This window comes from Melanerpes formicivorus, unplaced genomic scaffold (genome assembly GCF_026170545.1).
Source record: "Melanerpes formicivorus ecotype bairdi unplaced genomic scaffold, bMelFor1.0.p_v2 SCAF_6, whole genome shotgun sequence".
NCBI classification, from domain to species: domain Eukaryota; kingdom Metazoa; phylum Chordata; class Aves; order Piciformes; family Picidae; genus Melanerpes; species Melanerpes formicivorus.
The window spans coordinates 712772-737727 of NW_027142358.1; the positions used below are offsets into that span (position 1 = coordinate 712772).

Genomic DNA, 24956 nt, shown 5'->3' on the forward strand with positions numbered 1-24956 from the left:
CAAATGAGGCCACATCACAACCTCAAAAACAAGAGAGTATTCATTCTCAAGAATAGTACATAGAGAATAGAGCTCAGCATGTGCAGTGGAGTACCATGGGCAGCAAGAGGACACAGTCTCAAGCTGCACCAGGGGAGGTTTAGACTGGAGGTTAGGAGGAATTTCTACACAGAGAGAGTGATTGCCCATTGGAATGGGCTGCCCAAGGAGGTGGTGGAGTCACCATCACTGGAGGTGTTCAGGAGGAGACTTGATAGGGTGCTTGGTTGTATGGTTTAGTTGATTAGGTGGTGTTGGATGATAGGTTGGACGCGATGATCTTGAAGGTCTCTTCCAACCTGGTTTATTCTATTCTATTCCAAGAGGAAACTCAGGATAGATAGCTGTTGAATTTGAAGACAAAGCCTCCACTTTTAAATGAATAAGATTTTATTTTAGTGAGAAGTAAATGTAGAAACAGCTGTGGTTTAATTTAAAATAAACAAACAAACAGCAAACCAAAACAAAGCACAAAATAAACAAACAAACAAACAGGAACAAACTTGGTAGAACCTGAATAAAAGAGTTTATAAATGCTCGAAGAGTATCTTCTGTGATGCTCCGTATCATATGCCACATATCATTCACTTGCCTGAAGCCTTTTTTTGTGATAGATTCTGGAAAAGAGAAAGAATTGGACCATAGAATATGAAATTTAATAGGTCCAGGTTGTTCTATACAGATAAATGTTTGGACATTGAGCTTTTGTTTGTTAGCGGCGTTTGACAAGCGTGATAAACTTCACAGATCAAGTGCAGTGAATTTACATTCCTCCAACAGAAACTTGGAACTGATCATAAACATGAGTAACATGAATTTCCCATGACCATTATTCTGCTATGGATGCTAGTGGCAGCTGCAAACTCATACAACTCAATCAGGGGCTCTGAAATGAACCTTTAAAACCCTTTTCTTTCCAAAAATTGGACTTCAAGGTATTCTTTCTTCCTTCCTCTTTGTATTGTTGCGCAGACGAACACTCAAGAAATTTGAAGGTAATATTGCCATTTAGAGAGGGAAAAACAACAAGAACCACTTTAATAAGTTTTTTAAGGAATTTGTGAGTGAACAAAATAAAGTATGACACAGAAGGATGCTGTTATCCTCCTATTTCTCAGTATTTCCATCTTCCATTTAATTGACAGCTGGAGATAAAGATTAATTTTAGCTCCTACATGCGTAATCTTTTGCAGCTTTCAGGAAACTAATGATTAGTACTAGTCCCTCAAATAGGTCTTTCTTATACTAAAAATGTGTCTTTACATTAGTTTCTGTGATTCTCTCCTTTTTTTTCTTTTTTTCTTTTTTTTTCCCCTCTATGAGAAAAGATATTCTTGGACATTTAGAAATGCTCCCAAGCAATCCCAAGCACCGATATAGGCTGGCAGTGACTGGCTTGAGACCAGCCCTGAAGGAAAGGACTTGGGCGTGCTGATGGATGAGAAGCTCAACAGGAGCCAGCAGTGTGCACTTGCAGCCCAGAAAGCTATCCTGGGCTGCATCAAGAGAAGCATAGCCAGCAGATCAAGGGAGGTGATTCTCCCCCTCTACTGTGCTCTGGTGAGACCTCAACTGGATTACTGTGTCCAGTTCTGGAACCTCTATTACAGGAAAGATCTGGAGGTGCTGGAAGGTGTGCAGAGAAGGGCCACAAGGATGATCAGAGGGCTGGAGCACCTCTCCTATGAGGACAGAGTGAGGGAATTGGGGCTATTCAGTCTGGAGAAGGCTCTGAGGAGACTTTATTGTAGCCTTCCAGTATCTGAAGGGGGCTACAAGAAAGCTGCGGAGGGACTTCTTAGTGTGTCAGGACTAATCTGGGGACTAAGGGGAATGGAAAAAAAATAGAAATGTGAAGATTCAGATTGGATATTATGAAGAAATTCTTCCCCATGAGGGTGGTGAGACACTGGAACAGGTTGTGTGGGGAGGTGGTAAAAGCCTCATCCCTGGAGGTTTTGAAGGCCAGGCTGGATGTGGCTCTGAGAGACCTGCTCTAGTGTGAGGTGTCCCTGCCCATGGCAGGGGGGTTGGAACTGGATGATCCTTGAGGTCCCTTCCAACACTAACAATTCTATGATAGACCAAAACAAATGAGACCTGGAGTGCACCTGCAATGCATGGATGTTGGGTTGTGTAAATAGCATAGAAATGCTCCTGATTTTAACCCACTGCTAATAATCATCTGAAATTAAACCTTGAAGCCCAAAATTACCAAACACTTAAAATGCTTAATGACAATGGCTTACCATTTGCAGAATTTCAATTTCAGTCCGAAGAGTCTCACAGATACTTTCCCAGTCATCATCTTTGCAATTTTCCAGTTCTTTCTTAAGCCTGTGTCCAAAAGCGAAAGCAATTTTTGATCAGGGAAGTGTTGCTTGGGTAAATATTTTTTTTTCAGCTTTGGTCCCAGCTGTCAATTTGACTCTTGGGAGAAAACCCTCATTGATTTATCTGCAAGATCGAGGTTGAAGTTTGCTAGTTTTGCAATTGGCAGTCCAATATATTGCTCTCCAGCAATATAGTTGGATTTCATTCAGCATTGGCAGTTAGGATGGCACTGTGGGGACCTTCAGAAAGTGACATTGTGGGGTATTATGCAGTGTATCTTGACTTGTTGGGCAAAATTCTGGACTGTGTTGTTTTCATAAACCATGGAAGATTTATGGCCTCATTAGTCATAATTTTCCTTATTTAAATGTGTGAATTTGAATGTTGATACTTAGGAAGTACCATATGTTACTGTTCTTACTTTTCCTGGGCATCTATTTGTAGCTGCTGATGGAGACAGAATATTGGATTGCAGGGATCCTCACCTGACCCTGTGCAGCCATTCCTGGGCAATCATTGCTCCACACCCCTCCACAGACTCCCTTGCTGTTACCGCTGTTTCCCAGTAGCTTCAGCCAGGAATTCTCCAACTTTTCTACAATAAGGACTAATTTTAATGTAGTGATGTTTGCATTCAAATGAGCATTTAGTCCTGCTCACAGGAGACACTTAAACATTGCATGTCAGTGACTGTAGTGGTTTAAATCAATGCTCAGTAGGCCAAGAGAAATCTATGCCAGAGCTTTTAGTAGTCTGATGAGAACACAAGGTGATGAGATTATACTGAGTCTTTCCATGGCTGTCATAAGAAAAGCACAATGAGAAAGATGGAGTTGTTTGCAAAAGAACATGAATCTGATGGGACAGATAGACAGATGGGGGGGGGGAGGGGAAAGAGGAAAAGTATATATTCTTCTCATTAAATGCTTCAAAATAGGACCTTGTTTCTTGTGAAGTTGAAAGAGGAGGTAACAACCATTTTTTTTCTTTTATATACTATCATAGGGAATAAACTGTTTAACTACATTAGATAAATGATGCACTTCTTTAGTGTCTTACTGCAGACAGAGTTTTCTGCACAAGAAAATGGCTTTATTGAAAGTAAAAGGCATAGCTTCGTATCAGAGGAATAGCTTAGTCACCATTTGGCATTAGAATAGTAACATACACTGGCCCTTAAATTAGTTTTGTTGTTCCTGTGGAAAGTGTAAATTTCTTACCATCAATATGGCAACAGCAAGAGGTCTGTGTGTATGTATTGCAAAGGAATATTTCAGGACTATCTCTCCTGCATTTGTAACAGATTGAGGTGTCCAAACAAAAGGAAAATTTCAACTACACTGTAAGAAATGAAATATTCACTGTACTGGAGTACACAGCTAGTTTAGAGGCCATTTCCACAGAGGGGAGTTCATTTCAAGGTCGAAGATCAGCTTCTGATCTTGATTAAATCAACTTAACATCATTGCCTTGCCTCCTCAATTTCTTCTCTCTGTGTTCTCTGTTAGTTCAATATTAGAACCCTAATTTATTTAAGGTAAACAAAATCCCCACTTTGCCTCCTTTACTGTAGGAAAAGACATAGCCTGTTACTTTCAAAGAAAATGCCCTCTCATTGTCTTCCACGCTGTAAAACTAGTGCTTGGTCTGTCTGAATAATAGGATAATAAACCAGGTTGGAAGAGACCTTCATGATCATCGTGTCCAACCCATCAACCAATCCAACCCACCTAAACAACTAAACCATGGCACCAAGTGCCCCATCCAGTCTCCTTTTAAACACCTCCAGTGATGGTGACTCCACCACCTCCCTGGGCAGCCCATTCCAATGGCCAATTGCTCTTTCTGTGAAGAACTTCTTCCTAACATCCAACCTAAACCTCCCCTGGTGCAGCCTGAGACTGTGTCTTCTTGTTCTGGTACTGGCTGCCTGGGAGAAGAGACCATCATCCGCCTGTCTACAACCTCCCTTCAGGTAGTTGTAGAGAACAATAAGGTCACCCCTGAGTCGTTTCCTCTCCAAGCTAAGCAACCCCAGCTCTCTCAGTCTTTCCTCATAGGGCTTGTGTTCCAAACCCCTCACCAACTTTGTTGCCCTTCTCTGGACTCGTTCCAGCAAGTCAACCTCCTTCCTAAACTGAGGGGTCCAGAACTGGACACAGTACTCGAGATGTGGCCTAACCAGTGCTGAGTACAGGGGCAGAATGACCTCCCTAGTTGTCAGCAAAGATTGATACCAGTCTATGTTAGGTGTACATTAAGGATAGAACAACCAGAAGATAAGCAGTAGGAGTTGCTTATCTGTGTCTTGGGATTGTGAATTAATTACTCTTGATGATGTGCTTTGAAATGGTGACAGTTTACAGTAGGATTCTAAAATTTATTCAAAATATCTTTCAAAACTGTAAAATGTGGTGGTGGCACAACCCCTTACATAGCATGAGGTAGTGCTGATGAAAGGCATTCATTCAAATGGGGTGGTTATTTTTTACATTAATCAATTGATTCTGCTTTCAGGTCTTCCTTCTTTCTTATTTAGAAGCTAGATAATTACAGTATGTGCCAGGAATATTATGCTCACAAAACAAGGGCTGTCTGTTAGGTTACAGTCTACACAATTCAGGCATTGGAGACGCCTGAGAGTTGTTGAATAAATGATGAAGTTTTACCAGAAGGAATGTGAGACAATGGAACTATTAAAAAAATACAAAGAAAAGGGGAAAAAAAAAAAAAAAGAAAAAAGAAAAAAAATGAAAGAAAATAAAAGAAAAAGCTTAACCTGGAAGCAGATTTAGCTGTTTTCATTTTACATTTAAGATAAGCAGGCTATTCATATTCATCTTTCCACTATCAGATTGAATGTGCAAACCAATTATTCATGAAACTGTACTGTGTAGATGGAGGACAGGTTTTCTGTCACCTGTGGATATGGAAAGAGATGTACCTTTAGCAGGAACAAGGATTAATATGACAATTATATCCTCCTTATGACCACGATAGAAAGGCAAATCTCTTTAAAAAAGAGCCCTGACAAATCACATTAACATTTGGCCCTCAATTGCCTTTGGTTTTGTTTTGTTGCCAATATTTCAGTCTCCTTGAGGACAATCAAATATATCTTTTTAAAAAATGGCCACTGCATGAAAATTAACAGCGTACTAGGAAGTTACAGCACCACAGGTAATGGGCTCTAATGAGCAGCTGGAGTTGAAATCCCACATTTGTGAAAGGAGGTTTGACTACTCCTTTGAAAGCGTCCAAGATAGTGATAGCGAAGCCTAGCTTTAAATCAAGTAGGTGGAAAAACTGCATCAGCAATTTTTTGGATGCTAGCCTGCCCTAGACTGAGGTCTGCTATCAGTGGTCCATTTCCCATTACTCTTGAATGCCAGAAGTGACAAAGAGATGAAAAAGGAGGAGATCTCCGAAGACAATCGATTGTGCAGCTTCGAAATGAGCACAGCTATTAAGTGTCATTGGCGTTTGTGGTTGATATGCACTCCTCTTGAAAATTCAGCTGTATATGCAGAAGGGGAATGGGAAAAATAATTGTGAAATCAATACATGTTGGTATTTTGAATTGAAATGTGATGAAAATAATGCTATTGTCAGACAGGTTTCTCTGAAAATCATCCACAGATCCAAATTACTGGATCAAGGCTTCAATGGCCAAAACTTGCATTCCAAGAATAATTCTGTGTAAAGAGGTCTTAAAGAAGAAATAGTTTGTGTAGAAGGCAGGGGGAATGTGTGGGGTTAGAACCTTATTTTTTCCTAGGTGGGGATTGTTGGAGTTGCAGAAGGAACAAACTGTTTCTTGGTTACATTTTGCTTCATTTTTTTTCTTACTTTTCTTCTTGTCTTTGCCCTGTTTATGACCACCATTTTATTTTTTTACCCACAAATATGAGGGAGAACATCAGAGTGCATTATAAAATGGAATTGCTTGATGCTGGTATACAGGACATTGAATTTATGGGACAAATGAAGTTCCCTAGGAAGATACATATATAAACTTGAGGGAATGTATGCTGCTTTTCCTGAATTTTATCATGAAAATCAGGAGAGATGTTGATCAAGGTTTTAAGGCTTTATTGAGTCTAGGGAAAAGTATAGAAGACTTTGGTTTATTGTCTCAAGGCAAAGTAGAGTTAACACATGAGGTGATTCAGTCTCTGTTCAGTACTGGGACTAAATTAATGTAGATATTTCTATAGTGAGAGCAACATTTTCTTAGGTATTTACAATTTGCTGACAGCACTAAACAGAAAATGCTATTGATACAGCTGAAGAAGTCAATACATTTCAGACTATCATCAATTGATTGAGGGGGAAAATGAGTCCTAAATGGAGCTCAGTATCTCAAAACATAAATCCATGCATTTCAGTTGAACAAATAAAGTATGTGCTTGATAAAGCAGAAACAGAATAAAACTTCAGAAAGTGATTAAGAAAGTGACAATAAATGCTAGCAAGAAGATGAAATGTGAAAGCTAAGAGGGTACTAAGCTACTTAACAATGAGAAATGAATGTATATTTAAATAAATAGAAATACCTTGTATAAAAGAAAAATAGTTGAGGTTTTGCTTTTCTGGATCAAAAGATGACTGTGAAACATATAACCATCATTGATTAGGGTGTCAGGTCATGATAGGATGGGGGGGAATGGAACAAAACTAGAAATGGGTAGATTCAGATTGGCTGTTAGGAAGAAGTTCTTCCCCATGAGGGTGGTGAGACACTGGAACAGGTTGCCCAGGGAGGTTTATAGAAGCCCTATCCCTGGAGGTTTTTTAAGGCCAGGCTGGATGTGGCTGCAAGCAACCTGATCTAATGTGAGGTGTCTCTGCCCATGGCAGTGGGGTTGGAACTGGATGATCCTTGAGCTCCCTTCTAACCCTAACAATTTTATGAAATGGATTAAAGCTTGCATTTTGTGAACGCCATCAAGCAACTATTCATAAAAGTAGTTCTAAGTCTTGAAAGGTGTGGAGTTGGTTTTGTTTTCATTTATATTCCCCACACATATAAAACATCACAAAAAGTCTTTAAGAAATATATTACTATAGAGGAATGAGCATGGAAAGTTAAGACACATTGAATTAAACTACAGATTTAGAGTGAGCTTTAGTGCAGCCAGTTTGTATGGACTGCTATCCATAGGAACTGTAAGGACAAGTTAAATGGGAAAGAAAAAATTGACAAGCATCGAAACTGAACAGTGTTTCTAGGGGTCAATAAAATTCCTGTTAAAAGGCAGAGAAAGTAAATATGGTTCAATGATCCTTCTAGTTCAAATACCTTGATTTTCCTGTTGTACAGGGGTGTATTAATATGGCTAGGGCACTGCTGAAATCAGTATCTCTGACTGTACTGCTTTGCTGTGTGTGAACTGTGGAATTTTCTTAGAGAGAGAAAGGAATTAGACATGTCCTTCTTTCCTTCTGCATTATGTGTTCTCCATTCTCTGGTCATACATCTCTTGAAAAGTAGGTAAGAGACACAGAGAGAGTATTCTTACACCCTCCTGCTTTCTCTTGGAAATACCTCTTGGTTTTATCTTTTCCATAACTATATTTACTTTTAATTTATGCTTATATTTCCTTTTAAAGTTGATAGCTTACAGTTGTCTTTTGATTACATAGCATGCTCAGGCCTCTCCTCTTCTTTACTCCCAGGTACATGATATTGAAGACCTTAATTATGCACAAGTACATAAGCTTGCACTGTAAGTCATTATATTCCCCATCTTTTTTAGTGATTCCTGTCTACAAGGTCTAGAGGTTTTCAATGTTATACTATAGCCTTTCTATTCCAATGTCAATATTTAAAACATTAAACAAGACCAGATGTGGCCATAATTACCTTCCCCCAGCCCCCAAATTTCTTCTATTCACACCTATTGCTATTGTTACTATTAGCCATTTCCTCCCTCAAAATATTTAATAAGTCTTCCCCAGGTTAATGAATAGTTTTCCATGCGGGATCACATCAAATACTTTGCTAATATCTAGATGGATGGCATTTGCATTTTCTTTGTGTAACCAATCAGTTCTCTTATCAAAGAAAGATATCATTAGTTGAATATGATCTACTTTTTGTAAAGCCACCCTGCCATTTATAATGGAAACCTATTTTAACATAATTCAAACGATAATAGTTCCACTGGGCACTGCTATTAAATAGAAAAGCTTAAAAAAAAATCAATGAGGAGATTGTAATTAAAAAGCTCATTTGAAACCACACACAATACTCCAGAGATTGCTCTCCCCTGATCATGAAATTTCACAGAAGATGAAATTCCAAATCTTATTTTCTCTTTGTTCTTATAAATCATTAGAACCATGCTTGGCCTTGGGCAGTCTGCTGTTGGGAGGAACCATGTGTTCTGCGTATTTCCTGTACGGTTTGTAAGGAAGCTGGGATTGTTTAGCCTGGAGAAGAGAAGGCTCAGGGGTGACCTCATTGCCCTCTACAACTACCTGAAAGGTGGTTGTAGCCAGGAAGGGGTTGGCCTCTTCTCCCAGGCAACCAGCACCAGAACAAGGGGACACAGTCTGAAGCTGCGCCAGGGGAGGTTTAGACTCGAGGTGAGGAGGAAATTCTTCACCCAGCGAGTCATTCGTCATTGGAATGGGTTGCCCAGGGAGGTGTTTGAGTCATCATCCCTGGAGGCATTGAAGAGGAGATTGGACGTGGCACTTGGTGCCATGGTCTAGTCATGGGGTCTGTGTTGATAGGTTGGGCTCGATGATCCTCGAGGTCCTTTCCAACCTAAGTTATACTGTGATACTGTGAAGAAAGCATCGCTTTTTACTTCCCCATGTTGGCATTGAAGTTTCTTTCTCTGTATCACAAAGCATAAGAAGCAATACTCTGTTTTTAGGAATTAGGCAAGTATGCAAATCCTTGAACTGTTTACAAAGTACGCTGACTTTCTGCATTTCCTCTCTAACCCTGATTTTCTGTAGTAGAATGGAAATTCAAGTTTCGAAGAAACACTTTTGCCCTTAGTCTTTGCCCTCCTAAAGGTAGGAGAGGCATGCAAAGTACCAATTTAAGATAAAAACTGACTGCTCTTAGTCTAAACAACCTTTTCATAACACTATTTCCAGGTTGCTTTCCTTAAGGCAATATATAAATTTGAAATTGAAATTTGAAAGGGGATAAATAATTAGTGTAGTAAGTAGTTAGAATTCAGTGGCATCAGCCAGTCTCTGCTTGACTCCTGTATTGTTCCACTTAAGTGATGCTGCTTGCTACCTGCCAGGGAAATGGGACTCAAGAGGGCTGATGCCAAAATTCTCTCCTGCTGTTTCGTATTTGGGGTTGGCATTGGAATAACAGCTGATTAAAATGAGCCTTTTGATTTTAATGGTAGATCTTTTTCTGAAACAGAGCAAAACAAAACAGCCCTTTTTGCTTAGATTTTGAAATTATGCTCCTGTCTCATGAGACTCAACATTTCCAGGGTGCCTCCTTTGAGGAAGGGGGGTACAGGGCCTTATCCATTATTCATATTTTGGTTAGCTTTTTCCTGTATCTGATGTCTGTTTGGACAAACAAGCCTACAACTGCAACAACAACAGCTGCTGGAATTACCAGAGTGTGCTTCTCATGACCTTTAGTAATTCTTTGATGGATTTGGGAGAAATTTTATGAAACTGTAGACGTGGTATAGAGCATTTTTCTCAGATCAGAGATGAATTGCTGCAATTTGAATTAGCTGGCTACACTCTTCGGTTGAAACACAATTTACTTTAAGGTATATACTTAATTGTAATGAAGATTCTTGCCTTGCCAGCTACTTCTGGTATTGATTTTTAAGCTGAGACTAGGTATGTGATACAATAACGGACTCACAGGGTGATCTGGGAGCTACATATATCAGGTTATTGATGCTGACTGTCTCTCATACTAGTTCTAAGGAAGCATTAAAACCATTGGTGATTTTCACCATTTAAAGAGTGGTGTTGTTTCCTGCTCTGTAACAAACAAACTAATAATCAAATCAAATGATGTGCTTATTTCATAGGGGGAAAAATACCACCTTTTAGATCCATGTTACTTATAGCAAAATATTTTTCTCTTTATGCATGCTAAATATGACTGTCATTAAAAATGCAACTGTATTCTTGCAATAGGCACTTTGTGGGTGAAAATACACACCTTGTTAGGCCAAACAGGGATGTTTCTCAGAGAAGGCTCAACCACGCTGATTTTAACATGACCAAAACTAACCCCTGTAAGATATTCACTAGCATATGCAAGAGTACTGAAAAAGGTCCTTTGCAAGTACCAAAGGTGCATCTATACTGCCAGGAGAGGCTTCCTGGTTTGCACTCAGTGCCTGGTACTTTAGTTCTTCTCACTGATATTATATGAATTCTTCCTTATTCTCAGATTCCCTTCAGAGGCACCCAGAGAAGCGGACAGGACAGTTCACTCACAGATCCTCACTAGAGAGATTATTGGCATGGACTGCACCAGCATGGGCCCTGCTGCAGCAGCTATGGTCCCTCAAGAACTTCTGTGGTCTCTTCTTCCAGGCAACCAGCAACAGAACAAGAGGAGACAGTCTCAAGCTGCACAGGGGGAAGTTTAGGCTTGAACTTAGAAAGAAGTTCTTCACAGACAGAGAGATTGCCCATTGGAATGGGCTGCCCAGGGTGATAGTGGGGTGAATGTCCCTGGAGGTGTTTAACAAAAGGCTGGATGTGGCACTTAGTGCCATGGTCTAGTTGATTTGTTAGGGTTGAGTGATTGGTTGGACTTGATGATCTTGGAGGTCTTCTCCAACCTGGTTGATCCTGTGATATCATAGGGCATGCAACACACAGGCTAGGTATTGCCATTTTGAACCAGCATTCTGCTGTGTCGAATATAACTCCTTAATGTATTTCATGGACAAGATATGTATATACATGATATATTTTAATGTCATGGAGACACTATGAAGGGGCCAGAGCAGATATGATGCCACCAAATGCTAGGCAGTGTGGAGAGGACTGGTTTGGTGCAGGTGCTGCTGCCTCTTAGCAATGTAGGCACAAGACAGTGCATATATATTGATCTATGGCTGATGCAATCTATAATGATAATTGGTTCATGTGATAGTTCAGACTGGAAAAGACATCAAGGTGACATCTAGCCCAATGTCCTTCTCAAAGCAGGGTCATCTACAAGGTCAGACCAGGTTACTCAGGGCTTTTATCCTGTCCATTTGAGGATGAAAACCATGGGTAATTTTTTTGTTTGCTGTAGTATCAACACAATAAAGATATTTTTTGTTGAATTCATCCTGAACCTCTCTTGTTTCAACTTCTGCTTTTCCCCCCTTTTGTTCTCCCACTGTACAGCATTGTGAAGAATCTGGCTCCACCTTCTTGAAGGCCTCCTTGTAGGTACTACAGGATAATCAGGTACCTTTTGGGGGGACTATTTATATACTGCACCATTTATAGCACAGCATATAATACTTCAATTTCCCTTCCAGTCTCTTAAATCTGTAGTCTGACCTAAGAGGTGATGAGAGAGGAAGGGGAAGTGGAAGGGGAATAGGAAGTGGAAGGGGAATAGGAAGGGGAAGGAAAAGGGGAAGGGGGAAGGGGGAAGGGGGAAGGGAAGGGAAGGGAAGGGAAGGGAAGGGAAGGGAAGGGAAGGGAAGGGAAGGGAAGGGAAGGGAAGGGAAGGGAAGGGAAGGGAAGGGAAGGGAAGGGAAGGGAAGGGAAGGGAAGGGAAGGGAAGGGAAGGGAAGGGAAGGGAAGGGAAGGGAAGGGAAGGGAAGGGAAGGGAAGGGAAGGGAAGGGAAGGGAAGGGAAAGGAAGGGAAGGGAAGGGAAAGGAAGGGAAGGGAAGGGAAGGGAAGGGAAGGGAAGGGAAGGGAAGGGAAGGGAAGGGAAGGGAAGGGAAGGGAAGGGAAGGGAAGGGAAGGGAAGGGAAGGGAAGGGAAGGGAAGGGAAGGGAAGGGAAGGGAAGGGAAGGGAAGGGAAGGGAAGGGAAGGGAAGGGAAAAGAGAGTTGATGGAGTTCTATGAGTTTGTTTAGAATTATCCCAAACCTTACTATCACAGCACTATGACATAGAGAAGTGGATAAATGAACAAATGAATTTTGCCTGCTTGACTCTACTGAGGAACAGAAATGGAAGTATGGTACCATAGCTATGTTGCTTCTGGCATGTGAGTTAATTTATTCAGAACTACATAAAGCATTGAGCATTTCTGATGTGATCTAAGCAAATCTGTCCTAAATTTTATGCAGTATCTGAAATGAAATAATATTTCAATGGAAAGAAAATCTCTTCAAGACACTATTACACCTCAAGGAGCACTTTCTTTTTATGACAGAAGAAATAGCAGTAGGAGCACTTCCTATTTTGCACTACATGCAAATAATGCAAACTTATGTTGACTATAAAATGAGGCATTTCATAAAATAAAAATATCTCATCAGCCTTCTTGCTTTGGTCACAGATGATGTTGTGTTTTCCACTCAGATGAAGCTGAAGTATCGTTTCACAGGGCTGTGAGTTAATTTCACTATGTGGACAGGCAGTCAGACATGGGTTTGAATGATTTGCCTAGGATCTCATAGCAATCAGTGGCAGAAATGGGGATTAGCAACATAATGTTTGCCACTGCTCTACCTTATGCACAGGAAACCTGTTACAGAAAACTAATTACACCAATTTGAATATTAAGTGGCATCATGGCAGTAAACCACTCCAAGGGAAGTATGTTATTTAGAAGGAAGCTGACAACCTCATGTATCACAGAACCTAATATATCATGATGGAATAAATAATGTAAAAGGGTGAATTAACACATGCTGTCTCACAGAGCTGCTGCTGTTATTATTATTTACACTGTGTCTTCTACTTATCTGTTTGAATGCAAAGTTTTCGCCACTGTATGCAGAATCATGAGCTAATTAATGTTTTGTGCTGAGGGAATTTTGGCCACGTCTCAACTGCATGTAAGAGTTTGAGAAGAGTTAGTAAGAAGGCTGATATATCATTTCCTTTCAAAGAACAGCATTCAGCAGAAAAAAATGGGCCATTACCAAACCATCATTCAGGAAAAATGCTCAGGGTTCCCTGCAAAATTTTATTGTTCTGTTGAAAGTTTTCAGGGAGAAAAAAACAAAAACACAAACCACCAACTTTTTTTTTTCCCCATAAAACTCAAAAATGTATAGGGAAAGCAAAAAGGGATGGTAACAAAAGTTGGTTTTTTTTTTTGGTCTAATACTAAAAAATATATAGGGAAAGCAAAAGTGATGGTAACAAAAGTTGGGAATAGAATAGAATAGAATAGAATAGAATAGAATAGAATAGAATAGAATAGAATAGAATAGAATAGAATACCAGACCAGGTTGGAAGAGACCTTCAGGATCATCGCATCCAACCTATCATCCAACACCACCTAATCAACTAAACCATGCAACCAAGCACCCTATCAAGTCTCCTCCTGAACACCTCCAGTGATGGCGACTTCACCACCTCATTGGGCAGCCCATTCCAATGGGCAATCACTCTCTCTGTGTAAAACTTCCTCCTAACCTCCAGCCTAAACCTCCCCTGGTGCAGCCTGAGACTGTGTCCTCTTGTTCTGGTACTGGTTGCCTGGGAGAAGAGACCAACCTCTGCCTGTCCACAACCTCCCTTCAGGTAGTTGTAGAGAGCAATAAGGTAACCCCTGAGCCTCCTCTTCTCCAGGCTAAGCAACCCCAGCTCCCTCAGTCTCTCCTCATAGATCTTGTGTTCCAAGCCCCTCACCAACTTTGTTTTTTTGATCTAATACTCAAAAATGTATAGGGAAAGAAAAAAGTGATGGTAACAAAAGTTGTGGTTTTGCCTAAAACTCAAAAATGTATAGAGAAAGAGAAAGTGATGCTAACAAAAGTTGTGTTGTCCCTAACAATACCTATCAGAGAAGTTTTTGGTCTAGCTTTCTAGAAGATCTTTTTTATTCTCACTTAAAGATTTGTTGTATATAGAATCATAGAATCAACCAGGTTGGAAGAGACCTCCAAGATCATCCAGTCCAACCTATCACCGAGCCCCATCCAATCAACTAGACCATGGCACTAAGTGTCTCATCCAGGCTCTTCTTGAAGATCTCCAGGGATAGTGACTCCACAACCCAATTCCAATGCCAGATCACTCTCTCTGTGAAGAACTTGCTCCTAATATCCAGCCTGAACCCCATCTGGCACAACTTGAGACTGTGTCCCCTCATTCTGTTGCTGGTTGCCTGGGAGAACAGATCAACCTCCACCTGGCTACAACCTCCCTTCAGGTAGTTATAATATCTACAAGTTCTGTCATCTGCAACACCATAAAACAGGAAAAAAAGGGAGTTAATTCTGTGCTCTAGGGCTTCCTGCATTGGAAGGTGTTTTTTTTTTTTTTGCTGTTGCTGAAAACATTACATTATTTCCTCTATAGTGAAAATATAAATGTGACATTTAAGCAAGCTGAAAAGATATGAGTCATTACCACTCAGTTCCTGTGAAGCAATATTCACTATTAAGGGATACTGCACAGGGTCTTCTGTCACTGCTAAATCATTAGAATTTTGTTCTGAACTAGCTTAATTAGAAGGCAAACTGGAACTAATGGTAGAGATCATAGAGAAAAGAAGTCTTCAGTTAGCAGAACCAATACAAGGCCCAGGTGACGCAGTGAAATTACTGTGGCTGATTCATCTCACGGCAGTCACTCTGAGGAAGGTTGTGCAGCCAGTCAGCAGGAGTAGGTTTAGCACTGGGTAGTTCATCAGCACTCTGTGCCACTGCTATTTCTACAAAAATTTAAGAACTGGTCTGCCCCCCCAAAGAGCAGTCATCTGCTCTGCCTCCAAGTTTGGCTGACTTCCAGTTCATTGGAGCATGCATGTAAGGATGAAAGGTTGGGAATGCATATTCTGTAACAAAAATGAAAGACTGCTCTGATTTCAGAGTCATGTCGTACAGGAAAGGTAAAACAGTCATTGCCACAGCTACTAGGCCTAAAACTAAACGTAGGAGCTTACCAACGTGAGAGTCTTACCTCAAACATTCAGGATCAGTCTGAGGTTTTTCAGCAACTTGGACTTTTTCTGTTTCTAAATCTTTTGTCATTTTTGCAGCCTCCCTGATTACTTTCTCAAGGTCTAAACACAAAATTACAGTTACATAATAAATGTGTGTTAATCATCCATACTCAAAGACTTCCCAGATTCTCTAAATATATCTTTTTCTAATACTTCAGGAAACTGTTTGTAGGCTAGAGGCATCTGAATAAAGAACATGAATTCTCTTATTATTGTGATTGCTAGGCACATTGCAATCTCCTGGAAAATGTCACTCCTATTTTCAAACAATTTATGACCACATTCCCAGCCTTTCTTAGCTCTCTTACTGTGCCATGGTGTTTACACATTTGTAAACAATTTGGAGAAAAGAAGGCTCTGAGGAGACCTTATTGTGGCCTTCCAGTATCTGAAAGGGGCCTTCAGGAAAGCTGGGGAGGGACTTATTAGGGTGTCAGGGAGTGATGGGACTGGGGGGAATGTATCCAAGCTAGAGGAGGGGAGATTCAGATTGGATGTTAGGAAGAAGTTCTTCCCCATGAGGGTGGTGAGACACTGGCACAGGTTGTCCAGGGAGGTGGTAGAAGCCTCATCCCTGGAAGTTTTTAAGGCCAGGTTGGATGGGGCTCTGGGCAACCTGATGTAGCGGAAAGTGTCCCTGCCCATGGCAGGGGGGTTGGAACTAGATGATCCTTGAGGTCCCTTCCAACCCTGACAATTCTGTGATTCTGTAAAAAAGTTACTAAACCAATTCTAGGTTTTCCTTTTTTTTTTAATCCAGATTTCAAAATCATCCCTATTGCTTGTGATCACACAGAGCCTTTCTTGGTTCCTTCTGGATTTTTTTTTTTCTTTTATAGGGATTTCCTATATATTCAACATGTTCCTCCCAGCTTTGGGTGTAGTCTTCTCTTTTTTTATGCACAGATTTTCATACATGAGCACCAAATATCAGTAAAGAGAGGATAGATGAATTTACATCTCAGATATATAGTGCCAAGGCCACGTCTGTCTTTTTATCAGTCCAAGCCATTTTGCTTGTTAAACACTTGAATTCTAGTGATATTCTTTGATTATGGGCTAAGGGGGTTTGACCAAAATTTGTTGATTTATGTGCACATTGAAACACTAAATTCCCTATTTAAATATCTGACTTAGCAGCAAAAGTACAAATTTCTTTCTTTTTCATGTTTATAGTTTGTGATTCAGAAAATCTGTAGACTCAGTATCACTGGCATTTAAAGTAAGTCTCACTGAAATACATATTTGTTATAAACATGCTTAAAAATGATGTATGATGTAACATAAAATACATTAAAATCATTTTTCTATGATTTCTTTTTCTTGAGAAAAATGACAGAAGAGGTTTTTCAGAGGCATTTTTCAAGTCACAAGTAAGTATCATAACAGGTGGTTATCAAGCATACCTTTGAGTTCACTTTGGAGCGTACACAAATCCTGCTTTAATTCATTCTTCTGAAGCTGGAGTGCATTGAACTGAACATTTTTGTGTTCCATTGATTCCATTTCTAAGGGGGGAAAAAAACCAAGTATATTTTGAATTAAAGTTTACTGCAGATTTAATCTTCATGATATAATCTGAATTCACTATTCTTGACTACTTCTACCAGTCTTCAGCTGCCCCAAAAGAACCTTAAAATCAACTAAGATCAGTTATGTAAACCCCATTTCAAGGGAAATTCATTAGGCAGTGTATTCATAACTGTGAATGAAAATGCTATTTTTAATATTACTACTTATTTTTAATATTATTACTTATTTTCAATGCTATTCAGATCTCTGACATATTTTCTTGGCTGTGCATAAAAAGAATGTTTTGCTTTAGAGTTACTTCAGCTATAAGAGGAGGTGACTTATTGAATAGGCAGTAAACAATCACCTCTCAGCAGGACTGAAAAAAATAATCTATATTTTGTTTAGTGTCATGGACATTTGAAGCTGATCATTGAAAGCATCTGGATTTAATTGTTAGTGTTTCCCTCACAACTGGAGGTCCTTACATAATTTTCTTCTTAGGAGTTACTTAAACATTTCTCTTTAGTGTTGCCAGGGTGGTCAGGACCATAGCAGACAGAAAGACAGACAAGGTCCAATGTGAAAGGATGGAATCAAGACAGCAACTGAACCTAGAGAGGAATGTTGGTCATGTTTCATATCCTAATGATCATTTGACTGATCAGATCTGCATGAATATGTAAAAATTATCATGAAACTTAACAAGTGCTCCAACAGAGACCTTTTGGGTTTGGGGTGTGTGTGTGTGTGTGTGTGTGTGCTTGTTTTGTTTTGGTGGTTGTTTTTGGTATTTTCTGGGCCAAGAAATTACAGAAGGTACCACCAACTACAAACCCAAATGAACAGTTGTATTGCAGTAACTTTATGATAACTATAATTAATTCAAAGTGCTGGTGCTTGATGGATCATAGAATCAAGACACTGGAAAAGACTTTAAGGGGTCATCCACTGCCTTTCTCCTCCTGAAGGCAGTATCAGCTGTACCTCTGTGATTTCTGACAGATGCTTGTCTAACCTGGTTTTAATGGCTTTTGACAGAAGGCTGCTAATTCCTTTGGTAATGGAATCTCCTAAGGCAGAGTATTTCAGTTCTTCACTGTTCTTAGACAGACTTCTAAACAGCCATCCCGACTTTTCCTTACTGTGCCTTAAACTTGTTACTTCTTACTCAGTTCACTATAGATATGGAAAATATAAGAAGTTCATTTTTTACAAAATCTTTTCATAATTGAAAGACTGATATCCATCCTCTATCAGCCTTTTCCTTCATAGGTTAAATAACCCAAATTCTTTAATGTTTTGCCTTCTTATGTTCTCCAGATCTCTGATCACTCTCACTGGTTCCATGTGGCTTCTCTCCAGCTGGTCCACATTTGTTCTTGAAGTGTAACATCCAAAAGTGGATGCGTGGTACGCCAGCTAAGAGCTCAACTGCCCTAAATAGAGTGAAGGATTATTTTGCATGTCATAGAGGTCAGAATTATGTTTATATCTCAGTATGGTGTTGGCAGTCTGATGTCATTGCCTCATGTTCAGCTTACAATCCATGATGACTCCTATTTCCTTGCTGAGTGAGTGCTTTTCAGTCTGACTCTCTGTTCTAGAAAAATCACATATTCTGTATCTTAACTCAAAGACAAAGTTATGTTGTGGCAGTAGAACACTTGTCCTACAAGTTATCTGTGTATATAATTTTTTTGAAGCAAAGGAAATGTACATAGCTCAACTGTAGGTGACTACAATCAGTCCAAACCTAATAGAGTACACTTATGTACCATAGTGCACCTCTGTGCTGCTTGACATTAGACACCGGGAGTCACTTCTGCAGGTTTGCTTCTTCTTAAAGTGCTCATAGTCAGAAAGGACTGAAGAAGATAGGAGGGCCTTTAATTATTCTTGTGTAGTGTGCTATGTCAGACCACACTCTTTCAGTTTAGTGATAAGAGGAAGTTCCAGATAGCACAGGAATGAAATTAAAATTATTGTTTTGCACAGCTATATTTCAGTGATTTGTATTTCTTCCCTGATATTACAAGATAAAATAGTTTAATGTGAGGCTTACCATTTTTCAACAGAGCTGCCTCGGTCTCTAATTCATTTAATTCAGCCTTGACCTTTTTTTTAACCAGAAGATCTCTATTACTTGTTAGTCCATACTCATTGTTAAACTCTGTTAATTCTCTAGTAAAGTTATCTTCCTCTTCGGTCATTTTTCTCTTTGTATCTGCCTGAGGGAAAAGAAAAAAAAGGAAAAATTGAATGTGGGGAAAAAAACCCAAAAAGAATCTTTAATAAACTAGGCAGAATGAAACACATTGTTGCTGTTTATCCTTAAACTTGGAGTATAATGGTAGTATATTTACTTATCCTGACTTATGAGAACATGAAAATCATAGAAGCATAGAATTATACATCATAGAATCAACCAGGTTGGAAAAGACCTCAGAGATCATCAAGTCCAACCTATTACCTAATACCTAACACCTCATGACAACTAAACCATGGCTCCAAGTGCCACATCCAATCCTTTTTTGAACACCTCCAGGTGACTCCACAACCTCCCTGGGCAGCACATTCCAATGGCCAATTACTCTTTCTGGAAAGAACTTTCTCCTCACCTGCAGCCTAAACTTCCCCTGGTGCAGCTTGAGACTGTGTCCTCTTGTTCTGGTGCTGGTTGCCTGGGAGAAGAGACCAACCCCCATCTGGCTCCAGCCTCCCTTCAGGTAGTTGTAGAGAGCAATAAGGTCTCCTCTGAGCTTCCTCTTCTCCAGGCTAAACAACCCCAGCTCCCTCAGCCTCTCTTCATGGGGCTGTGCTCGAGACCTCTCACCAACCTCATTGCCCTTCTCTGGATACGTTCAAGTATCTCAAGTATCTCTCAAAATGGTCTGCAGTTCTCTCATTTTGTCTGCTGGTTTAACCTATTTTTTCCCCCCTAAAGGATATATTCTTAATAATAAAACATTTTAAAAATCATTACATTGTGTGACTTGCACCAGCAGTTTTTCTGGCCAGCTCTTCATTGAAATCAGTAGAAAGTTTTGTTTAAAACCAGTAGCATAGTATGGCAGCTATTATTTTTCAGGCTGTTATTAAATGAAATAAAGTTGGAGTTTATTCCTCTGCACAAGGCAGACTTACTTCAACACCTACAGTAGCTAACAGGAAAGCTATAGTTGATAGGAAGTCATGGTTTAATTTTCTGGAAAAAAAAAGTACACTAAAGAGAAAAGCAATATTAAATTAAATTGGCTTTTAAAAATCTCAACTGATTGCTAAATTAAATAACTCCTATGTATAGGAGGAAATAAATTGTGACCTGTATATCAAATGCAACTGGTCACAATTAAAAGCAACTTTGCCCTTCTTTTTGTATAGATAAATAACTCCTCTGTGATATATATTTATTTTTCTTTCTTCCTTTCTATACTTAGGAATGGGAATACTTTGAATGCTGAAGAAATATAATGTAATGAAAAGGATATCTGCCTAAAGATTTAGGGGTAATACTAATAAGTCAAGGGAGGTGATTATCCCAGTCTACTCCTCTCTGGAGCACTGCATCCAGTTCTGGAGCCCCTATTACGGGAAGGACCTGGAAGTGCTGGACCATGTCCAGAGAAGAGCCACAAGGATGATCAGAGGGCTGGAGTTCCTCTCCTATGAGGACAGACTGAGGGAGTTGGGGCTGTTCAGTCTGGAGAAGAGAATGCTCCAAGGAGACCTAATTGTGGCTTTCCAGTATCTTTAGGGGATCTGCAAGAAAGCTGTTGAGGGACTTTTTAGGGTGTCAGGTAGTGATAGGACTAGGGGGAATGGAACAAAACTAGAAATGGGTAGATTCAGATTGGATGTTAGGAAGAAGTTCTTCCCAATGAGGGTGGTGAGACACTGGAACAGGTTGCCCAGGGAGGTGGTGGAATTCTCATGCCTGGAGGTTTTTAAGGCCAGGCTGGATGTGGCAATATGCTCTAGTGTGAGGTGTCCTTGCCCATGCAGGGGGGTTGGAACTGGATGATCTTTCAGGTCCCTTCCAACCCTAACAATTCTTTCTATGATTCCAGTGATTCATACTGAATATTTAAACTTAAGCTCTGAAGATATACAAATACATATGCAGAGAAGACCACTCATTTATGGCATCTACATCTACAGACTCAAGGATCCACAATAATGGCAAGAGGAGGCAATTTCCAGTTTAGCACAAGAGAGAACTGAAGAGTTTGTTGTCTGTGTATGTTGCAAGTAGCTACCTTTCAAGAGGATCACAGGATCTCAGTAAGTCACAGGTTGGAAGAGACCCAAAGAGATCATTGAGTCCAACCCCCCTGCCAGAGCAGGACCATACAGTCTAGTTCAGGTCACAGAGGAATGCATCCAGACAGGCATTGAAAGTCTCCATAGAAGTAGACTCCACAACCTCTCTGGGCAGCCTGTTCCAGTGGTCTGTGACCCTCAGAGTAAAGAAGTTCCCCCTTGTGTTGAAGTGGAACCTCCTGTGCTGCAGCTTACATCCATTGCTCCTTGTCCTATCCCAGGGAGCAAGTGAGCAGAGGCTGACCCTTCCTTCCTGACCCTCAGCTCTCAGATATTTATGGACATTTATTAAACCCTCTCTGTCTTTTCTTCTCCAGACAAAAAGAAGTGGCTCGGTGTGTCTAGAATCAAAGAGATTGTGTATGCCAGGATTCCTAAAATGTGGTGCTGGCTTTCCTGAATTTTTTCTTTGGTCCTTACCAATACGTTTTATTGTGGAGGAGGCAGTTCAGTTTAAGGTGAGACTTTCCTAGTTTTCTTTTGCAAAGGAAATTGTCAGCATTGGAGTTCAGGCATTCAACAAGGAGAAAACGAAGTCAAGCGTGTTAAATCAACTTTGCAGACAAACTGCAGCATACACTACCTTAAATCATGGATTAAACAAAAAATGAGAGTTCAGCTACATTTCCATTCAGTATTCTAGATTTAAAAGAAAAGAAAAAGAAAAACTAAAACCCTTTCCATATTTAAAAACATTCCTTCTTCCCCATCTTCAAATTTTAAAGCTGACTACCCTCACAGAGTGTAAAAGAGTTGCCTGAATAACATAGCTGGAAACATACCAAAATTTTAAGAAGACTACTTTTTTGAGTCATAAGTTCAGCTTTCTGTTTTTCTAGGCTGTCTTCACGTTTCTTCAGAGTTTCTAGGGAGAGCTGTTTCTCAGACAGATGTTGAACCTTCAAAGAGAAAAAAAACAAACAACAAAAAGTTATGAGGTGAGGTTATTGTTTCATTATTTCATCTACTTTGATATTGCACACAAAGATCTTGGTCAAGCTAAAACACAGCTGGCATAGCTGCTGGATAGCAAAAGCATAACAGCCTTTTTTGCCCCAATAATCCAATATCACATCAGGTTGGAAGAGACCTCAAAGATTATCCAGTCCAACCCTTGACCCAGCACTGAAGGGTCAACACTAAGCCATGTCCCTAAGTGTCAGGTCCAGCTTCTGAAAAGCTTTTCTTATAAGACACACTTAGTGCTGGTCCATTTATCTAAACTGGTGTTTAAAAGTCTGCTCAGTGTAGGAGCATTTATTTTCAGGTTAAACCCAAGAAAGATATTAATCACATGGGATCTTCTACATAGCATAAAAGTGTCCTTCCTCTAATGGCATAAAGATCATCATGTACCAAATCACAGAATCATAAAAATCACAGAATTGTTAGGGTTGGAAGGGACCTCAAGGATCATCCAGTTCCAACCTCCCTGCCATGGGCAGGGACACCTCACACTAGAGCAGGTCTCTCAGAGTCACATCCAGCCTGGCCTTAAAAAAATCCGGGGATGAGGCTTCTACCACCTCCAAGGGCAACCTGTTCTAGTGTCTCACCACCCTCAAGGGGAAGAACTTCTTCCTAACATCCAATCTCAATCTATCCATTTCTACTTTTTTTTCCATCCCCCTTAGTCCTATCATTACCTGACACCCTAAAAAGTCCCTTCCCAGCTTTCTTGTAGGCCCCCTTAAGATACCAGAAGACCACAATTAGGTCTCCTTGAAGCCTTCTCTTCTCCAGACAACAGCCCTCAGTCTGTCCTCATAGGAGAGGAGCTCCAGCCCTCTGCTCATCTCGTGGCCCTTCTCTGTACATACTCAGCATGTCCAAGTCCTTCCTGTGATAGGGGCTCCAGAACTAGATGCAGTACTCCAGGTGTGGAGTACAGAACAGAGCAGTGGGGGAGAATCACCTCCCTCGACCTGCTCACATTGTTAAACACTTCCCGCAACCTGCTGGCTATGCTTCTCTTGATGCAGCCCAGGACGTGATTGGCTTTCTGGGCTGCAAGTGCACACCGGTGGCTCATGCTGAGATTCTCATCCACCAGCAAGCCCAAGTCCTTTTCTTCAGACAACAATATCAGAAGGATAGGGCTCCAACATCATTGTTCTGACTGAATGGCTGTATGCATCAACTCTGTTATGCTACCCTCACTTGTGTGAAGGAAGGAGGAATATGCTTATATTTTTCTGGAATTCTTAGCCAAGGAAGTGTAATGGAAATTAACTCATTGGCTAAAGACCATCCGACCATAACCCCCACCCCTCTGCCAAGCACCAAGTTTCTATTCAAGTTCTAGTTTCATTAATTTTAATAAATAGTTCTTTGACAGTCTCAAGCTGTGCCAGGGGAAGTTTAGGCTGGAGGTGAGGGCAAAGTTCTTTCCAGAAAGAGTAACTGGCCATTGGGATGTGCTGCCCAGGGAGGTGGTGGAGTCACCATCACTGGAGGTGTTCAAAATAGGATTGTATGTGGCACTTGAAGCCATGGTTTAGTTGTCATGAGGTGTTAGGTAATAGGTAAAAGGTTGGACTTGATGATCTCTGAGGTCTTTTCCAACCTGGTTGGTTCTATGACTGTATGAGGGCATGCTGTTCAACCACTGCATTTTTAACATTTACTGAAGAGTTATTCTTAACTTTCTAGGTTGTCTAACCCGAGTTAAGACACATGATAGGATAAACTATAACAGCAGAAAAATAGGGAACAGCTAAGTGTTGAAGAGTCTTGAAGGATAAAATTCATTCATGTGGTGAAATGGAGAAAAAGAGGTCAAGAAAATAACTCCAACTATAATACTCAGAACAGTTAGGGAAAGTAAAGTTATCAGAATTGGCCACAGACTGTAAAAGCATAGGGTAAGTATCAGGGAATAAATTGTGTAGTCAGGCTGACATATGACTGCGTGTACAGGAGGAGGAAAGACCAAATGAGAGTGATGTCACATAGGTAAAAACTGTAAAATTAAATAATGTAGATGATTTTGGGGAGGGTTTAGATGAAGTGTTTCTGATCAAAAACAAACAAAAAAAAAAAAGGAGGAAGATAGTGGAATCAAATGCCCTACGACTAGAGTGTGAGAGTTGGAAAGGACCATATATTTTTCCCTTATCCTTGATATGTCCAGCATGCTAAGTGTCCAGGAAGTGCTTGCCTCAGGAATATTTACATTACACATCAATTCAAAGAGATTTGATGGTCTTATATCACGGTATTTATATGGCTGAATATGACTAGCAGCAGTGCAGTGTCTCCAACTGTAAAATGCATTTGCAACAGATGGTTTTTGGATTTTTTTTAAAGGGATCATTGAACCTTGAAAAGCCAAATGCTATCATTTGGCTTCTAATTACATGCTACCTGATTTTACAGGACAGAAGACAGAAAAGAAAAAGCATTTCCTAGGAATCTTTGATTGACCACAGGCAGTCTCTGTGAAATAGATGTCAAAACACTTTTGAACTCAGCTTTATCTGCTTGGTCAGGCATAAGCTGCTGTGCATGCATGCACTTGGGTATTTATGCATATTGAGAACTGCAGTTATTTGGTGCTGGACAAATTGAACAGCAGTAGTTGAACAGCATTATTTAATATTACTTGAACTATGTTAACTGCTGTACACATATATAACCTTAATTCCTGCA

General features: G+C 40.2%; 1 protein-coding gene and 1 long non-coding RNA gene across 5 annotated transcripts in view; one reads left to right on the forward strand and one right to left on the reverse strand.

Annotated features, from left to right (window-relative positions):
• Positions 1–447: 447 nt before the first annotated feature.
• CCDC172 (coiled-coil domain containing 172) overlaps positions 448–24956 on the reverse strand; it is a 62085-nt gene continuing 37576 nt past the window's right edge. For 2 of the 3 annotated variants that reach the window (XM_068139298.1, XM_068139296.1), the window contains exons 3-8: positions 22088–22204; positions 19048–19213; positions 16877–16978; positions 15428–15530; positions 2289–2376; positions 448–656 (exon numbers count right to left, since the gene is read on the reverse strand). In XM_068139298.1, coding sequence (XP_067995399.1) covers positions 624–656; positions 2289–2376; positions 15428–15530; positions 16877–16978; positions 19048–19213; positions 22088–22204 — 609 coding nt within the window. In that variant the 3' untranslated portion in view covers positions 448–623. The remainder of the gene's footprint in view (positions 657–2288; positions 2377–15427; positions 15531–16876; positions 16979–19047; positions 19214–22087; positions 22205–24956) is intronic. The other variant, XM_068139297.1, reaches the window with a different exon arrangement.
• On the forward strand, positions 11116–14728 carry LOC137441677 (uncharacterized). 2 transcript variants are annotated; one of them, XR_010987473.1, is made up of 3 exons: positions 11116–11796; positions 12446–12553; positions 14359–14728. It is a non-coding gene; the product is annotated as an uncharacterized lncRNA (long non-coding RNA). The 2 variants fall into 2 exon arrangements; XR_010987472.1 differs by having other exon boundaries at positions 14374–14728.